This window comes from Cetorhinus maximus, chromosome 7 (assembly GCF_964194155.1).
Source record: "Cetorhinus maximus chromosome 7, sCetMax3.hap1.1, whole genome shotgun sequence".
Lineage (NCBI taxonomy): Eukaryota > Metazoa > Chordata > Chondrichthyes > Lamniformes > Cetorhinidae > Cetorhinus > Cetorhinus maximus.
In genome coordinates, this window is record NC_135885.1 from 2,714,493 (window position 1) to 2,731,002 (window position 16,510).

The window sequence follows — 16,510 nt, forward strand, 5'->3', positions numbered from 1 at the left end:
CTTCTGCTGAAAATGCTGGAACAGAGAGAAAGAGGAAAATGGAGAACAGGGCAGATCCAGAATAGAGTCTTCCTTCAATTCAATCCTGTGCCATATTAGAGCCTTTCATCGCAAACCAACAAGTCAACACTTGTTTCGTTAATAGAATTCCACAATAAATTATCAACAAAGATATTGAAACAGACAGAATGAATGTGATTGAGTCACTTAAATGCGTTTCTGGAGCGAAGAGGAGACTGATGGATATTGTGAGGCGGTGGTTTGAGGATTGGGGTATAGGGGTCTGTCCGGTGGGGATGAGAGATATGGTGGGACAGTGAGATTGAGGGGTATGTGAGTGTCGAGGGATACAATAGATGGTGAGATTGAGGGATACAGTGAGGTTTAAAGGTGAGATGGTAGGGTTGAGGGATACGGTGAGGGTTGAGGGATAAGGTTAGAATTGAGGAATATGGTGAGATGGTGAGGGTTGAGGGATACGGTGAGGGTTGAGGGATACGGTGAGGGTTGAGGGATATGGTGAGGGTTGAGGGATACGGTGAGATGATGGGGTTGAAGGATACGGCGAGGGAGTGAGATTGAGCGACATGTTGGGGAAATGACCATTTTCCTGAAGATTCTTGTGGTAAATAAGAAGTATTTATGACTTACATTGGAGAGTGACTGGAGTTACCAATTCCTCCTCCATATCATCCAGATCATCAGTGAGGATGAAATGTGTGGGTGTGGACCGTGCCTGTCCAAGCCAGCTTGGATCCACATTCAGCACCGAGTGCAGAGCACTGATCCCGGGATTATTGACGATTTGAAATTTGCAGAGCATTTCGATCTGCTGCCAGCGGTGGAGCCGTTCACGTAATGCTGCTGTGACCTCACTCAGTGACTGCCTGCAACGAGAAATAGCAGCTTATTGCATGACCAGTACAGATCAGCACAGTCCCACACACCTGGACATATGGACACACAAGACCAACAGCTCCACCCTGCCCACTTATACATACACACTGCCTAGAGGTCACGCCAAGCACCAGATATATCGGCACAGTCCCAGAGAGTTTCAGGTATATCGACTCTTGCAAAGACAAATCCGCTCCCATCCCTCCCCTGGAAAAGCAACACTCCCAGAGGCCCTCACCCTGAAAATATTGGCTCTCACAAAAGACTCTCCCCACACCCCTCGAATACCAAGTCTTCTGGAGACCACACTCCAATGCAAAGACCATCACAGTCCTGCATGTACGGTTACATCCTTGGCTTCACTCTACCCTAGTGTGGGGTAAACCACTTCCAATATTGAAATGTTACTGGGACATTCCCACCTAATTTCCGAAAAGATGATAATGTCATCACATCAGAATTGTATTAAGTATGCAAGAACACAAATAACAAGCTAGTAAATAAAGGCAAGTACACAAATCTGATGCTGTGGAAGCCCAGGTAGGAGTTGCTGAGGTCCAACCTGTTTCATGTTGTTGTCAAACTTTGACCAGGCTTTACTTCTACCATGTCTTCTTTCTTACTATGCCTTGATGAGGCTTGCTTCTTCTATAACAGGCTTCAGGTAGTCGGGTGCAGTTTAACTTGAAACCATTTATAAAAAACTATTTACAAAGACCTCAGGGTAAGCACACGGTATGCAGGACACAGACTATTCTGCGCAGAGCTCTCTTGGAACCTCTTGGTTCTGGGGCGGTGGTAGAGGCGGGTTGTCTCACATCCTTTAAAAAGTACCTGGATGAGCACTTGGCACGTCATAACATTCAAGGCTATGGGTCAAGTGCTGGTAAATGGGATTAGGTAGGTAGGCCAGGTATTTCTCTCGTGTCGGTGCACACTTGATGGGCCGAAGGGCCTCTTCTGCACCGTGTGATTCTGTGATTAATATCATCATGGTCATATTAACATAACCATTAGCCCATTACTCTACACAACCAATAGTCTGGAAACCAACGATGAGCATCAACCAAAACCACACAGAACTGAGTATTAAACCGAACTGTAACTCATTAACTTCTAAAGTAGCCATAGATACACACAACCGCAGGGTCCCCTTTACACCTAACCACCCAATCCCAAGGCTCCCCCCTAACATCTCTAATGTCCTAGAACAGAGTCAGGTTCTAGTATTGTGTCGTGTCTCTCTGAATGCCTCAGGGGTCCCACCCGCAAGGATTGACACTGACCTAATGCCCACTATGTGCTGATGGTTGTTAGATAATTGGCTGGACTAACATATGAATTAGGAGCAGGAGTGGGCCACTCGGCCCTTGGAGCCTGTTCTGTCATTCAATAAGATCATGGGCAGAATTCTTACCTCGATGGGCGGGCGGGCAACCGAACCCCGCCACCGAAACGGAGCCGGCTGCCTTTTTAAGTGGGCGGGCCAATTAAGGCCCGGCCAGCACTATGCACTTCCTGATGGGAATCCCCATCTGTCAAAGTGCGCTCTTTCGCACATGTGCGCACTGCTCTCTGAGGCAAAGTCCTGTCTCAGGGAGATTAGTGAGAGGTAAGTGAACTCTAAAAATAGATAAATATTGAAATTATTAACATGTCCCCTCACGTGACAATGTCACACGAGATGAGACATGTTAGTAATCAACACAAAGTTTATTAAATTTTTAAAAAACGGACATGAAACTTCATCCCGCTGGGGCTCCTGGCCTGCCCACCAGCCTTAAGGTTGGCCGGGCAGGGTCTTTAATAAGGTTAATTAGCCTGTCAATGGCCTTAATTGGCCATTGACAGGTCAGCAGGCGGGCAGCTGATTTCGCTGTCTGTCCACCTTCGTGAGTATTTAAAGGGACCGGGATGACGTTGGGGGTTCCTCCCAATGTCATCCCACGCCATTTTCCCCTCGGCGAGTGGGCCCCGCCCCCAAATCGCCAAGGGGAAAATCCTGGCCCATGGCTGATCTGGTTGTAACTTCAACTCCGCATTCCTGCCTACCCACGATGGCCTTTCACACCCTTATTAATCAAGAAGCTATCTACTGCTATTAGCTTTCCTAATTACTTGCTGTACCTGCATACTAACCTTTTGTGATTCATGCACTAGGACACCCAGATCCCTCTGAATCTCAGAGCTCTGCAATCTCTCACCATTTAGATAATAAGCTTCATTTTTATTCTTCCTGCCAAAATGGACAATTTCACACTTTCCCACATTACACTCCATTTGCCTACTCACTTAACCTATCTATATCCCTTTGTAGCCTCCTTGTGTCCCCTTCACATCTTACTATGCTACCTATCTTTGTGTCAACAGTAAATTTAGCAACCACACCTTCGGTCCCTTCATCCAAGTCATATAAATTGTAAAAAGTTGAGTTCCCGACACTGATCCCTGTGGCACACCACTCGTTACATCTTGTCAACCAGAAAAGTCCATTTATGTCCACCCTCTTTTTCTTGTTAGCTAGCCAATCTTCTATCCATGCCAATATGTTACCCCTACACCATGAGCTTTTATTTTTTGCAATAGCCTTTGATGTGGCACCTTATCAAATGCCGTCTGGAAATCTAAGTACAGCACATCCACAGGCTCCCCTTTTTCCACAGCACATGTTACTTCTTCATAGTACTCCAATAAATTGGTTAAACATGATTTCCCTTTCACAAAATCATGTTGACTCTGCCTGATTGCCCTGAATTTTTTCCAAGTGCCCTGCTATAACATCTTTAATAATAGCTTCTAACATTTTCCCTATGACAGATGTTAAACTAACTGGCCAGTAGTTTCCTGCTTTCTGTCTCTCTCCATTTTTGAATAAAGGAGCTACATTTGCTGTTTTCCAATCTGATGGAACGTTCCCCAATCTAGGGAGTTTTGGAAAGTTAAAACTAGCGCATCAACTATCTCACTAGCCACTTCTTTTAAGACCCTAGGATGCAGTCCATCAGGACCTAGGCACATGTCAGCTTGCAGCTTCAACAATTTTCTCTGGGGATTGTAATTTTCCTGATCTCCTCCTTCCCTTTCATTTCCTCATTTATTGCTATTTTTGGTAGCTACTTGTAACCTCTATAATGAAGACATATGCAAAACACCTGTTCAATTCATCCGCCATCTCCATATTTTCTATTTTTAATTCCCCAGACTCATTTTCTATAGAACTGATGCTCACTTTGTTAACTCTTTCCTTTTTTAAATATCTATAAACTCTTACTCTATCTTTATATTTCTAACTAGATTTCTCTCATTCTCTAATTTTTCCTTCTTTATCAACCTTTTAGTCATTCTTTGCTGTTTTTTATATTCCATCCAACCTTCTGACCAGTCACCCTTCTTTGCACAATTATATGCTTCTTCTTTAAGTTTGATACTATCTTTAATTTTTTAGTTAACTACGGATGGAGGGTCCTCCCCTTGGAATTCTTCTTTCCCGTTGGACTGTATCTATTCTGTGCATTCTGAAATTTCCCCTTAAGTGTCTGCCACATCTCTATTGACCCATCCTTTAACCTAATTTGCCAGTTCGCTTTAGCTAGTTGTACTTTCATGCCTTCATAATTGTCATAAGTTTAAAATACTAGTCTTGGACCCACTCTTCTCTCCCTCAAACTGAATGTAAAATTCAATAATATTATGATCACTGCTACCTAGGGGTACCTTCACTATGAGGTCATTAATTAATTCCATCTCATTTCATAATACTAGGCCCAGTACAGCCTACTCTCTGGCTGGTGCCACAACGTGCTATTCTCTCTGGTTGGTGCCAGAACATACTCTAAGGAACTACCCTGAAAACGTTCCAGGAATTCCTCATCTAGGCTATCTTTGCCCATCTGATTTTCCCAGTCTATATGCAGATTAAAATCCCCCATGATTATTGCCATACCTTTCTGACAATCTCCTATTAATTCTTCCTTTATACCTCGTCCTACTGTATGGTTAGGGGGCCTGTACGCCACTCCCACAAGTGACTTCTTGCCTTTATCATTTCTCATCTCTACTCAAACATTTTCTACATCCTGGTTTCCTGAATTTAAGTCATCCCTCTCTATTGTGCTAATACCATCATTAATTAACAGAGTCACTTCTCCATCTTTTCCTAGCTTCCTGTCCTTCCTAAATGTCATGTATGCTTCAATAGTCAGGTCCCAATCTACGTCACCTGCAGCCATGGCTCCGTAATGGCTATCAGATCGCACTCTTAGTTCATCTGTTTTGTTTCGAATGCTACATGCATTCAGCTACAGAGCCTTTGGTTTTGCCCTTATATTATTTTTGTAACTCTAGCCTTACCTGCTGATTTACTCTTTGACTTGTACTCCCTGTCATGGTGTGTTTATCATTTCCCACATTAATACCTTTTTCTCTCTTGCCTTTTCTCTACTCTTACCACATCTTTCAAAATTTGATCCCTTGCCTCCACTTTTTAGTTTAAAGTCCTGTCTCCTTCCCTAGTTATGTGGCTCGCTAAAACAGTGGTCCCAGCATGGTTCAGGTGTATACTAGACCAACGGTACATCCCCACTTGCCCTAGTGCCTCACAAACCGCAACCCACTACTCCCACATCAGTCTTTGAGCCACATATTCATCTCACTAATTTTATGTACCCAATGCCAATTTGCATGTGGTTTGGGTAATAATCCAGAGATTATTACTTTTGAGGTTCTGTTTTTTTAAACTTAGCGCCTAGCTCCTCATGAAAGCAAAATACTGCGAATGCTAGAAATCTGAAATAAAAACAAAAAATGCTGGAAAAACTCAACAGTTCTGGCAGCATTTGTGGAGAGAACCTAGCTCCTCATACTCTCTACGCAGAATCTCTTTCCTAGTTCTAACTATGTCGTTGATAGCTACCTGGACCACAACAACTGGATCTTCCCACTCCCAGTGCAAGTTTACTTAATCACTTCATGGAGCTGACAGAAAGACTGTTCGATGAAATGTCATGCTCTAGTTGTAATATATCCACCACCATCACTACCTCCTCCCACCTTGGCCCTGCTGCTGCAGTAGGTCCATACTCACTTTGCGGACAGTATTTTATGATCAACATCATCCAGCGAGGAGCTGTGTGCCACGTGAAACGTTCCAAACAATGTGTTTCTCTTCTTCTTTATTTTTTCTGCCTGTGGGGAGGTGGGGAAAGAGAAAAGGGCAGGGGGAGACCAAAGAGAGAGCGAGTCACAGATCAGAAACACACCTGCAGAGGACCAGCTTCAGAAGGCCAGCTTGTTACAGTAATTCGTTGAATGGAGGACAGGTCTGTGTGAAGAACAAGTACTTGAGAGGACCAAGAGCCTCACTTCACCAGCCTGTGTCAGGGGGAATATAGGCCTGAGGCCTGCAGCCACTAATTTTTGCATTTTATTTCTGCTTTGCTCTTGATTTTAAGCCTGTATTGACTACTTGAATATTGAATAGTAATCAGCAATAACATTATTATTTGTAGACGTGTTTCCCCAAGACCTTGTTTTTCATACTGGCCATTCACAGCTGATATTTGGCCTACATCCTTGCTTTCCCTTTTCAAGTTAGACTACTAAAACAAAATTTGTCTTTTGTTTATCAGAAGTGCTTTTTAAACTGCATTCGGTGACCCTTGAACTACAAGCCAGGACAATGAATAGCCTTGCACATGGGGTGGTCAACTATGGTGTCGAATCAGGAGATGGAGCTTGATTGATGGTTATACAACCTGATTGATGGCAGATGGGAGACGCCATCAAAAGATGTGTAAACAACTGGAATTTGACAATACAAAAACAGAATTACCTGGAAAAACTCAGCAGGTCTGGCAGCATCGGCGGAGAAGAAAAGAGTTGACGTTTCAAGTCCTCATGACCTGTTCTGTTGAAGGGTCATGAGGACTCGAAACGTCAACTCTTTTCTTCTCCGCCGATGCTGCCAGACCTGCTGAGTTTTTCCAGGTAATTCTGTTTTTGTTTTGGATTTCCAGCATCCGCAGTAGTTTTTTGTTTTTATCTCTTGGAATTTGACAATGTCTACGAAGCCTTGTACTACCTGTGAGGAGAACTGATAAGGACTCTTGTTTTCCAGACTCTTGTTTTGACAGCGTCTGAGTAAAGCCTCAAAAGACTGTAATGAAGTCAGAAATTTGTCTTAAAGGGACACTGCTTCCAGGATTTGCTGCTGCAGCCAGAGTGGAATGGTTAACCACTCAAGACTACGGGAGGATTGACTCAAGACTATGGAGTGACTGACCAAAATGCCAACCCCGTGTAAGGTTATTCGGAGACTTGGTGATGTATGACCCAAGGGAAATTTTACCATTTTGGGGAGCTGTCAAACAGGCCAATTTGGGGTTAACATTTGTAATACAGTATATATCTGTAATATAGTACATATGTAAAGCTGTCTCTCTCTTCCGTGTTTTTTTCTTCCTTTCTTTTTAATAACATTATCTTCCCTCCATTTTCTTTTAAACATTAATAATTATTTAATAGTTGTCAAATAAAGATTGTTGTTTTCATATGTGGCTTGATATTGAGTTACTCATTCCTGTTCATCCAGGATGCAGCTCCGAACCTAGGTGAGACCCTACGAGGGGCTCTCACCCATTTACAGAAACAGGAGAGTGGGAGACCAGAGCATCATCAACAGGTATGAGACTGAACAAGCAAGAAGCTAAGAGTTCAAATCCCACCAGAACAAGCTAGGAAAATGAATTTGATGAATCTGGTGATTTATGTGCCAAAACGAGGAATTAACAAAAAATAGCAGATTGCCAAAATCCAGCTGGTTCACTGATATACTACCACAGAGGTGACCTGCCATCCTCACCTGGTCCGGCCCACACAAGACCAGGCTACGGGTTGCACAATATGTGTTTTACCCTCATTATCCTCAAGGAGAGGCACCCAGTATTTATGAGCAGTGTACCTGTTTCAAGAACAGATTTGAAAACATACCATCATGTTAAATATTTGAAGCACCCATTAAATGTAACATCAGAAAGTGTAACCACAGGTTGCAAAATTGAATAGATCATGAAGAAACTGGCAATTTGAGAATTTGGAAAGTAGTGGGAATTTGGCATAGGGGGAATGAGGTGCTTTTTTTTGCCTTTAAGGCTTGCAGTGGTTTATATAAGCTTAAGGCAGGAATAGTTTGAATTTTCTTGGTGTTATTAGTGCTTGATGCAAGTTATTGTGTGAGGTAAAAACCATAAAACAGGCTAAAGGTAATTACTTATTAATAATTACCCCTAGTGGTGTAAACAAGAAATTAGATATCCATAACCAATACCTCATTAAATTAATAATTTAAATTAGTTTAAATTAGAATTTAAATTAATTAGTTTAAATCATTAATGAGTTAGGTAATGGCAATGCAAGTAGTGTACCTGTATGTGCATCATGTGGGGTTCATGGAGAGCAACATGATCCCAGGCAACTACATCCGCAGTACGTATGCAACTCAAGGAACTTTGCCTCAGTGTAGCTGAAGTGCAGGGATTGTGATCCACCAGGGAGGGAGAGTGCTATTTGGGCATTTGATCCAGGAGGCAATCACAGCCCTTAGATTGGTAGTGGTTTGGATTTAGTTGATGATTATTAATTGTAGACGTGTTTCCCCAAGACCTTGTTTTTCATACTGGCCATTCACAGCTGATATTTGGCCTACATCCTTGCTTTCCCTTTTCAAGTTAGACTACTACAGGATGATGTGACTGACGCAGTCAGGTAATGGGATCGCAGGTGCAGTGGTGGAAAGGCTCAGCTGCTGCCACTGTCTAACAGGTATGAGATACTTGCAGCAGCATTCCGTCTCATTTTTCTTCTGGACTGCCTGGGTGACCTGTTTAAGTGCACGGTCCTTTTAAATTTTTTGCACAGCTATGCACTCACGGAAGCTTAAAGGGGACAACTTGTGCGTGATCACACAGGCGCTTTCAGGCTGCTACGCTGCTGCCATTGAGAAAACATTGCTTGTTACTGGTGTTGATGAGAGGAAAGGTTGCAAGGAGATTGGGCAAATTCACTATGGAACTATAGCACAGGAGGACATTCATGTGGGGGAAGTGAACAGGAATTTGGTAGCTGTAAGGAATAGTATAGCCAGGGGTATAGATACTGTTCTCTGCAGCCGTGACTAGGAGTCCCAAGAGCTGTGTTTCCTGCCAGGTGCCAGAATTAAGAACAGCTTGGCTGGAGAAGAACTCAGGCCAACAGCTGGAGCATCACATTGTTGTGGTCCACACTGACTAGAAATTTCACTGGACCAGCCACAAAAATATTGTGGTTACAAGGGCAGGTCAGAGGCTGGGAATTCTGCAGAGAGTAACTCATCTCCTGAATCCCCAAAGCCTGTCCACCACAAGACACAAGTCAGAAGCGTGATGGAATACTCCCCACTTGCCTGGATGAGTGCAGCTCCCACAACACTCAAGAAACTTGACACCATCCAGGACAAAGCAGCCCGCTTGATTGGTACTCCATCTACCGCCTTCAACATTCACTCCCTCCACCACCTATGCACAGTAGCAGCAGTGTGCACCATCTACAAGTTGCACTGCAGCAACTCACCAAGGCTCCTTCCACAGCACCTTCCAAACCCGCAACCCCTAGCAACTAGAAGGACAAGGGCAGCAGATAGATGGGCACACCACCACCTGGAAGTTCCCCTCCATGCCACTCGCCATCCTGACTTGGAAATATATCGCTGTTCCTTCACCGTCACTGGGTCAAAATCTCTAACAGCACTGTGGGTGTACCTACACCACACAGACTGCAGCGGTTCAAGGTGGCAGCTCACTATCACCTTCTCGAGGGCAATACATACTTTTAAAATGGCACCATGCCAACTCAAGCTAAAAAAAAATAAAAGGTTGCAACCTATATGCCAAGCCATTCTTTTGTAGTTAATATTTAATAGATACACCCTTTTTCTTGTAACTGCAGGGTCAACCGATGTGGCTCCACTCTAAAGTCATGTAGTCACGTGAGTTCACCACAGCTTAGTTTGAAAGTATTTTGGCCCATTCCGTCTTTTGGTTTATAAATCCAGGCCCATGGATTGTATTTACAGTTGGATTTTAAAATCTGTTAAGCATCAAGTTAGAGGAGCTTCAGCCAAGTTAAAACAAGGTGAATTGGTCCGACTTTGTCACAGCCGGGGTCCACTGATCTTTAGGCTTTCTTTTCCAATCCCTCCATGGTCTCGCCCCTCCCTATCTCAGTAACCTACTCTGAGATCTCTGCCTCCCCCCCAGTACTGGCCTCTTGTGCATCCCCAGTTTTAATCGTTCTGCCAGCGGTGGCTGTGCTTCCATCTGCCTGGGCCCCAAGTTCGGGAATTCCCTCCAGGGCCTCTCCTCTCTCTTACATTAAGACGTTCCTTAAAATTCACCCTTTGATCAAGCTTTTGGTCACCTACTAATATCACCTTGCTCGGTGCAAAATTTTGTTTGGTAATCGCTGGCGTGTTGCACCTTGGGATGATTTGCCATGTTAAGGGGGCTATAAAAAATCCATGTTATTGCTGTATGCCTACAGCTACACTGGGCAACAGGATCTTATAACCAGGAGGCTATTCAGCCCGTCGTGTCTGTGCCAGCTCTTTGAAAGAGCTCTCCATTTAGTCCCATTCACCTACTATTAGTCCATAGCCCTCCAAATTTTTATTTTCAAGTATTTATCCAATTCCCTTTTGAAAATTATTAACCTGCTTCCACCGCCCTTTCAGACAGCACTTTGCAGATTGATGAGTGCAAGACATAAAGCTAAGACGTGTCTCTTTTTTCAATAATGCATTGCAGATTACAATGACTCTGCATTAAAATCTGTTTCTTCACCTGCCACTAGTTTCTCTCGCAATGTTAACAAACAGCACGTACCCCTTCCTTGGCAATGTTCAGCTGCCTCTCGGCACTCTGCTTCTTGATGTTGTAATATTGGACTTCCACCTCATGTGTCAGTTGCAGCCATTTCTGAAGAGTTTCAGGTGGGGACCAGCTCCCGCGTGATTCCAATTCCTTTTCTGCTTTCTTCAGTGCCATGCGTACCTGAGAGAGACAGAGGCATGTGTCATTTTCCATTGTTACCTTCCAGCTGCCGCAGGTGAAACAAGAAGGTCACTGTACACCTTATTCCCCTTAGTGGAGGGGGGTACAGACAAAGTGCAAATCTCTCACCTTCCTGCACCAACTATGTCCCCTCACCATTATATTTTGCAAGACAAATAGTAGCTGAGACTGAACAGCAGGATCCATGAACCTCAGACATACATCCAACAGCTCCAACCCCTTCAGCCCTGGCATGGGCCCCGCCCACACCCTGAACTGTCCCTGCCCTGGCAAGGCCTTTGCCCACAGCCTGCCCAAGCCCTTCCCCGGCCCTGCCCACACCAACCCTGCCCACGCATGGCGCTGACCCCCTCACATCCTGGCACAGTCCCGGCCACCCCCGTGAGCTTCCACCCACAGCTGCCTACACACTGAGCACACACACACACACACACAGACACACAAACACACACACACACACAAACGCACACAAACACAGACACAGACACACACAAACACAGACACACACAAACACAGACACACACAAACACAGACACACACAAACACAGACACACACAAACACAGACACACACAAACACAGACACAGACACACACAAACACAGACACACACAAACACAGACACACACAAACACAGACACACACAAACACAGACACACACACACACACACACACAGACACACGCACAGACACACACACAGACACACACACAGACACACACACACACACACACACCCCCAATGCATCACACTGTACCTGATCCTAGCGAAACGTACAAATCCCACCTGTTCCAATTCCTCCTCTGCATATTTTTGCCGACTCAGCTCATTCTCCGTGCCTTCTCGCAGCTCCCGCAATCTCTGCGCTTCCTGCTTCGCTGCATTGATCTCATCTCGCAGCTTCTGCTCCAGGTTGACTTTCTCCACCTCAACGGATCGATGCTCCTCCTGTGCCTTCTGCAGCCTGCAGGCCAAAAAGTTTAAAACCTCTCAAAACCACAATATTCACGCTACCTCTCTGTACATCCAAACGACCGGGGGGAAAACTTCACATTAGGGGGAAAGAAGTCTCCTGCTTTCATATCCTGCTCTGATTATAACTTTGAGGTGGGTGATAGAAAATTGCCAGAAGGGGCAGAGTGGTCCAGATGGTTTAGCCTGTCAAGTTAGAATTTTTCCTTCAATTTACAGGATAATTTTGCATATTGTTACGTGGCAGTTTGGCTGTTGCCTCACCCTCAGTCTTTCTTTTATTATTCATTCCCAGAACGTGGGCATCACTGGTATTTGTTACCTGTCTCTAGTTTTTTTTTGAGCAAGTTGGGGTTTGCCTTCTTCTTGAACCCTGGGTAATGATTTGAGGCAGTACAGCGACTTGCTAGGCCACTTCAGAGGGCAGTTAAAGAGCCAAGCAGGTTGCTGTAGGACTGGAGTCACATATACGTGCAGACTGGGTAGGGACAGCATATTTCCTTCCCTATAAGGACATTAGTGGACCAGTTGGCGAGTCTCTGCAGCAATGGGTTTCAGCAACTCAATCTCATGCTTTCCAAACTTGCGGGATAAAAGGCTAATCTTAATACTGGTAAGAGAATATAAGAAGAGGAGGCCGTTCAGCCCCTTGAGCCTGATCCACCAGATGGGACAAAGCTTTATCTTAATTCATTCTGAGCATGGGTGACACAAGTGAGCCAGCATTTACTCCCCATCCCTAGTTGCCATGGAGCTTTCAAGAGTGAACCACACAGGGTGGGACTGGAGTCATGTGCAGGCCAGAGCAGGTATGACTAACACTTATCCCTGCGCTACAAGCACGAACTGGTTGGGGGGGGTGGATTTAAGCTTCCAGCCCAACAGATTAATTTTTTTCTAGAGCCAGCTGACAGATTATCAGGTGTATTCATTTTTAAAACTTGCTTTGGTGGAATTCGAATTATCTACCGTCCAGTAAGACAACCACCATGTCCCACAGATTCCACAGCGCAGCCCTGGACTCTTTCCCTTGGCACAGTTATACTAGATATCCATCCATGAACGTTTAGGATATATTCACAGAAGAATTGCAAGTTATGAGGCAACTCTGCAGCATCGTAAAATAATCTGATCTCGTTAAAAATGACCATGAAACTGCCAGATTGTAATATAACTCAACTGGTTCACTAATGTCCGTTAGGGAGGGAGACCTGTCATCCTTACCCAGTCTGGGCCTATATGTAATTCCGGGCCCACAGCAGTGTGGCTGCCTCTTAACTACCCTCTGAAGTGGCCCTGCAAACCAGTTGCATCAAACCCACTAGCAGCAGGCCGAGGTGGCCACTGCCACCATCTTCTCAGGACAACTACAGCTGGGCAATAAATGCAGGCCTTGCCAGTGAAGCCCATGTCCCAAGGATGGATAATAAAAAAAAACCTGGAGCAAAAGGCAGTGCAACCTTGCTTCTAACGGCTTTACTCAGATCAGCCATCTCACTTGGCTAACTAGGCCTTTCTCTTCCCAGGCTTAATACGCATACCAGGTATCTCCAGGTTTTTTTCTATTCATGGGATGTGGGCGTCACTGGCTAGGCCAGCATTCACCGCCCATCCCTAACTGCCCTTGTTTTTAGGGGGACTTTTAAGAGTCAACCACATTGTTGAGAGTCTGGAGTCACACGTAGGCCAGAGCAGGTAAGGGCGACAGGTTTCCTTCCCCAAAGGACATTAGCGAACCAAATGGGTTTTTCCAACAATCAACAGTGGTTTCATGGTCATCATCAGACTTTTAATTCCAGATTTTTTTAGTGAATTCTAATTCCACCATCTGCTATTGTGGGATTTGAACCCAGGTCCTCAGAGCATTACCCTGGGTCTCTGGGTTACCAGTCCAGTGACAATACCACTATGCCTTTAAAGGTGTTTGGGGTTCTGTAATAAAGTTAGGCTTATGGAGTAATCCGTGTCACAGTTTCTTAGCCTGATTACTGAGGCTGGGTTCCCATGCATCCTCACCTTTCCTGCAAATCGTGCAGACTCTGCTCCGCTTTCTGTAGTCCCTCCAGGTCCTTCATCATTTTTTTCATGTGCTCCTTGGAGTAGCGGTTCTGGATGTAAGCAAACCAGCAGCCACCCACACCAATAACTATGGAAACCACCAACATGAAATCCTTCAGGTGGTTGTGGCGAGTCACTGCAAATCCGAGACAAAAGGTAAATATAACACAATCACAGAATGGTTACAGCACAGCAGGCGGCCATTCAGCCCGTCGTGTCTTTGCTGGCTCTCCAAAGGAGCAATTCATTTACTGCCATTCCCGTCTTTTCCCCGTTGCCCTGCATTCTTCCTTTTCAAATAATAATCCAATTCCCTCTTGAAGCCCTTGACTGGCCCTTCCTTTCGCACACTCTCAGGCAGTGCATTCCAGATCCTAACCACTAGCTGTGTGAAAATTTTTCCTCATGTCTCCATTGCTTCTTTTGCCAATTACCTTAAATCTGTGCCCTCTCACTCTCGATGCTTTCACCAATGGGAACAGTTCCTCCCTATCTACTCTGTCCAGACTCCTCATGATTTTGAGTACTTCTATAAAATCTCCTCTAAACCTTCTCTTCTCCAAGGAAAACAGTTTCAACATTTCCAATCTATCTACATAACTGAAGTTCCTCATCCCTGGAACTATTCTTGTGAATCTTTTCTGCATCCTCTCTAACACCTTCACATTCTTCCTAAATTGTGGTGCCCAGAACTGGACACAATACAACATATGAAGGTTGAAATAACACGGAGATACAGAGTAAAGCTCCCTCTACACTGTCCCCATCAAACACTCCCAGGACAGGTACAGCACAGGGTTAGATACAGAGTAAAGCTCCCTCTACACTGTCCCCATCAAACACTCCCAGGGCAGGTACAGCACGGGGATAGATACAGAGTAAAACTCCCTCTACACTGTCCCCATCAAACACTCACAGGAGAGGTACAGCACAGGGTTAGATACAGACTAAAGCTCCTACTACACTGTCCCCATCAAACACTCCCAGGACAGGTACAGCACAGGGTTAGATACAGAGTAAAGCTCCCTCTACACTGTCCCCATCAAACACTCCCAGGACAGGTACAGCACAGGGTTAGATACAGAGTAAAGCTCCCTCTACACTGTGCCCATCAAACACTCCCAGGAGAGGTACAGCACAGGGTTAGATACAGAGTAAAGCTCCCTCTACACTGTCCCCATCAAACACTCCCAGGACAGGTACAGCACAGGGTTAGATACAGAGTAAAGCTCCCTCTACACTGTCCCCATCAAACACTCCCAGGAGAGGTACAGCACAGGGTTAGATACAGAGTAAAGCTCCCACTACACTGTCCCCATCAAACACTCCCAGGACAGGTAAAGCACAGGGTTAGATACAGAGTAAAGCTCCCTCTACACTGTCCTCATCAAACACTCCCAGGGCAGGTACAGCACAGGGATAGATACAGAGTAAAGCTCCCTCTACACTGTCCCCATCAAACACTCCCAGGACAGGTACAGCACAGGGTTAGATACAGACTAAAGCTCCCACTACACTGTCCCCATCAAACACTCCCAGGACAGGTAGAGCATGGGGTTAGACACAGGGTAAAGTTCCCTCTACACTGTCCCATCAAACACTCCCAGGGAGGGTACAGCACAGGGATAGATACAGAGTAAAGCTCCCTCTACACTGTCCCCATCAAACACTCCCAGGACAGGTACAGCACAGGGATAGATACAGAGTAAAGCTCCCTCTACACTGTCCCCATCAAACACTCCCAGGACAGGTACAGCACAGGGATAGATACACAGTAAAGCTCCCTCTACACTGTCCCCATCAAACACTCCCAGGGCAGGTACAGCACAGGGATAGATACAGAGTAAAGCTCCCTCTACACTGTCCCCATCAAACACTCCCAGGACAGGTAGAGCATGGGGTTAGACACAGGATAAAGTTCCCTCTACACTGTCCCCATCAAACACTCCCAGGACAGGTAAAGCACAGGGTTAGATACAGAGTAAAGCTCCCTCTACACTGTCCCCATCAAACACTCCCAGGGCAGGTACAGCACAGGGATAGATACAGAGTAAAGCTCCCTCTACACTGTCCCCATCAAACACTCCCAGGACAGGTACAGCACAGGGTTAGATACAGAGTAAAGCTCCCTCTACACTGTCCCATCAAACACTCCCAGGAGAGGTACAGCACAGGGTTAGATACAGACTAAAGCTCCCACTACACTGTCCCCATCAAACACTCCCAGGACAGGTAAAGCACAGGGTTAGATACAGAGTAAAGCTCCCTCTACACTGTCCTCATCAAACACTCCCAGGGCAGGTACAGCACAGGGATAGATACAGAGTAAAGCTCCCTCTACACTGTCCCCATCAAACACTCCCAGGACAGGTACAGCACAGGGTTAGATACAGACTAAAGCTCCCACTACACTGTCCCCATCAAACACTCACAGGACAGGTAGAGCATGGGGTTAGACACAGGGTAAAGTTCCCTCTACACTGT

At 45.3% G+C, this 16,510-nt stretch overlaps 1 protein-coding gene across 7 annotated transcripts in view; it reads right to left on the reverse strand.

Moving 5' to 3' along the window:
* The window catches only part of LOC144682545 (stromal interaction molecule 1-like), a 158,087-nt gene that overhangs the window by 35,574 nt on the left and 106,003 nt on the right, over positions 1–16,510 (reverse strand). For 4 of the 7 annotated variants that reach the window (XM_078544976.1, XM_078544974.1, XM_078544975.1 and 1 more), the window contains exons 6-10: positions 13,985–14,162; positions 11,783–11,960; positions 10,812–10,979; positions 5,981–6,081; positions 652–887 (exon numbers count right to left, since the gene is read on the reverse strand). In XM_078544976.1, the coding sequence (XP_078401102.1) occupies positions 652–887; positions 5,981–6,081; positions 10,812–10,979; positions 11,783–11,960; positions 13,985–14,162 (861 nt within the window). Of the gene's footprint in view, positions 1–651; positions 888–5,980; positions 6,082–10,811; positions 10,980–11,773; positions 11,961–13,984; positions 14,163–16,510 lie in introns of all 7 variants that reach the window. The other 3 variants (XM_078544972.1, XM_078544973.1, XM_078544969.1) reach the window with 1 other exon arrangement.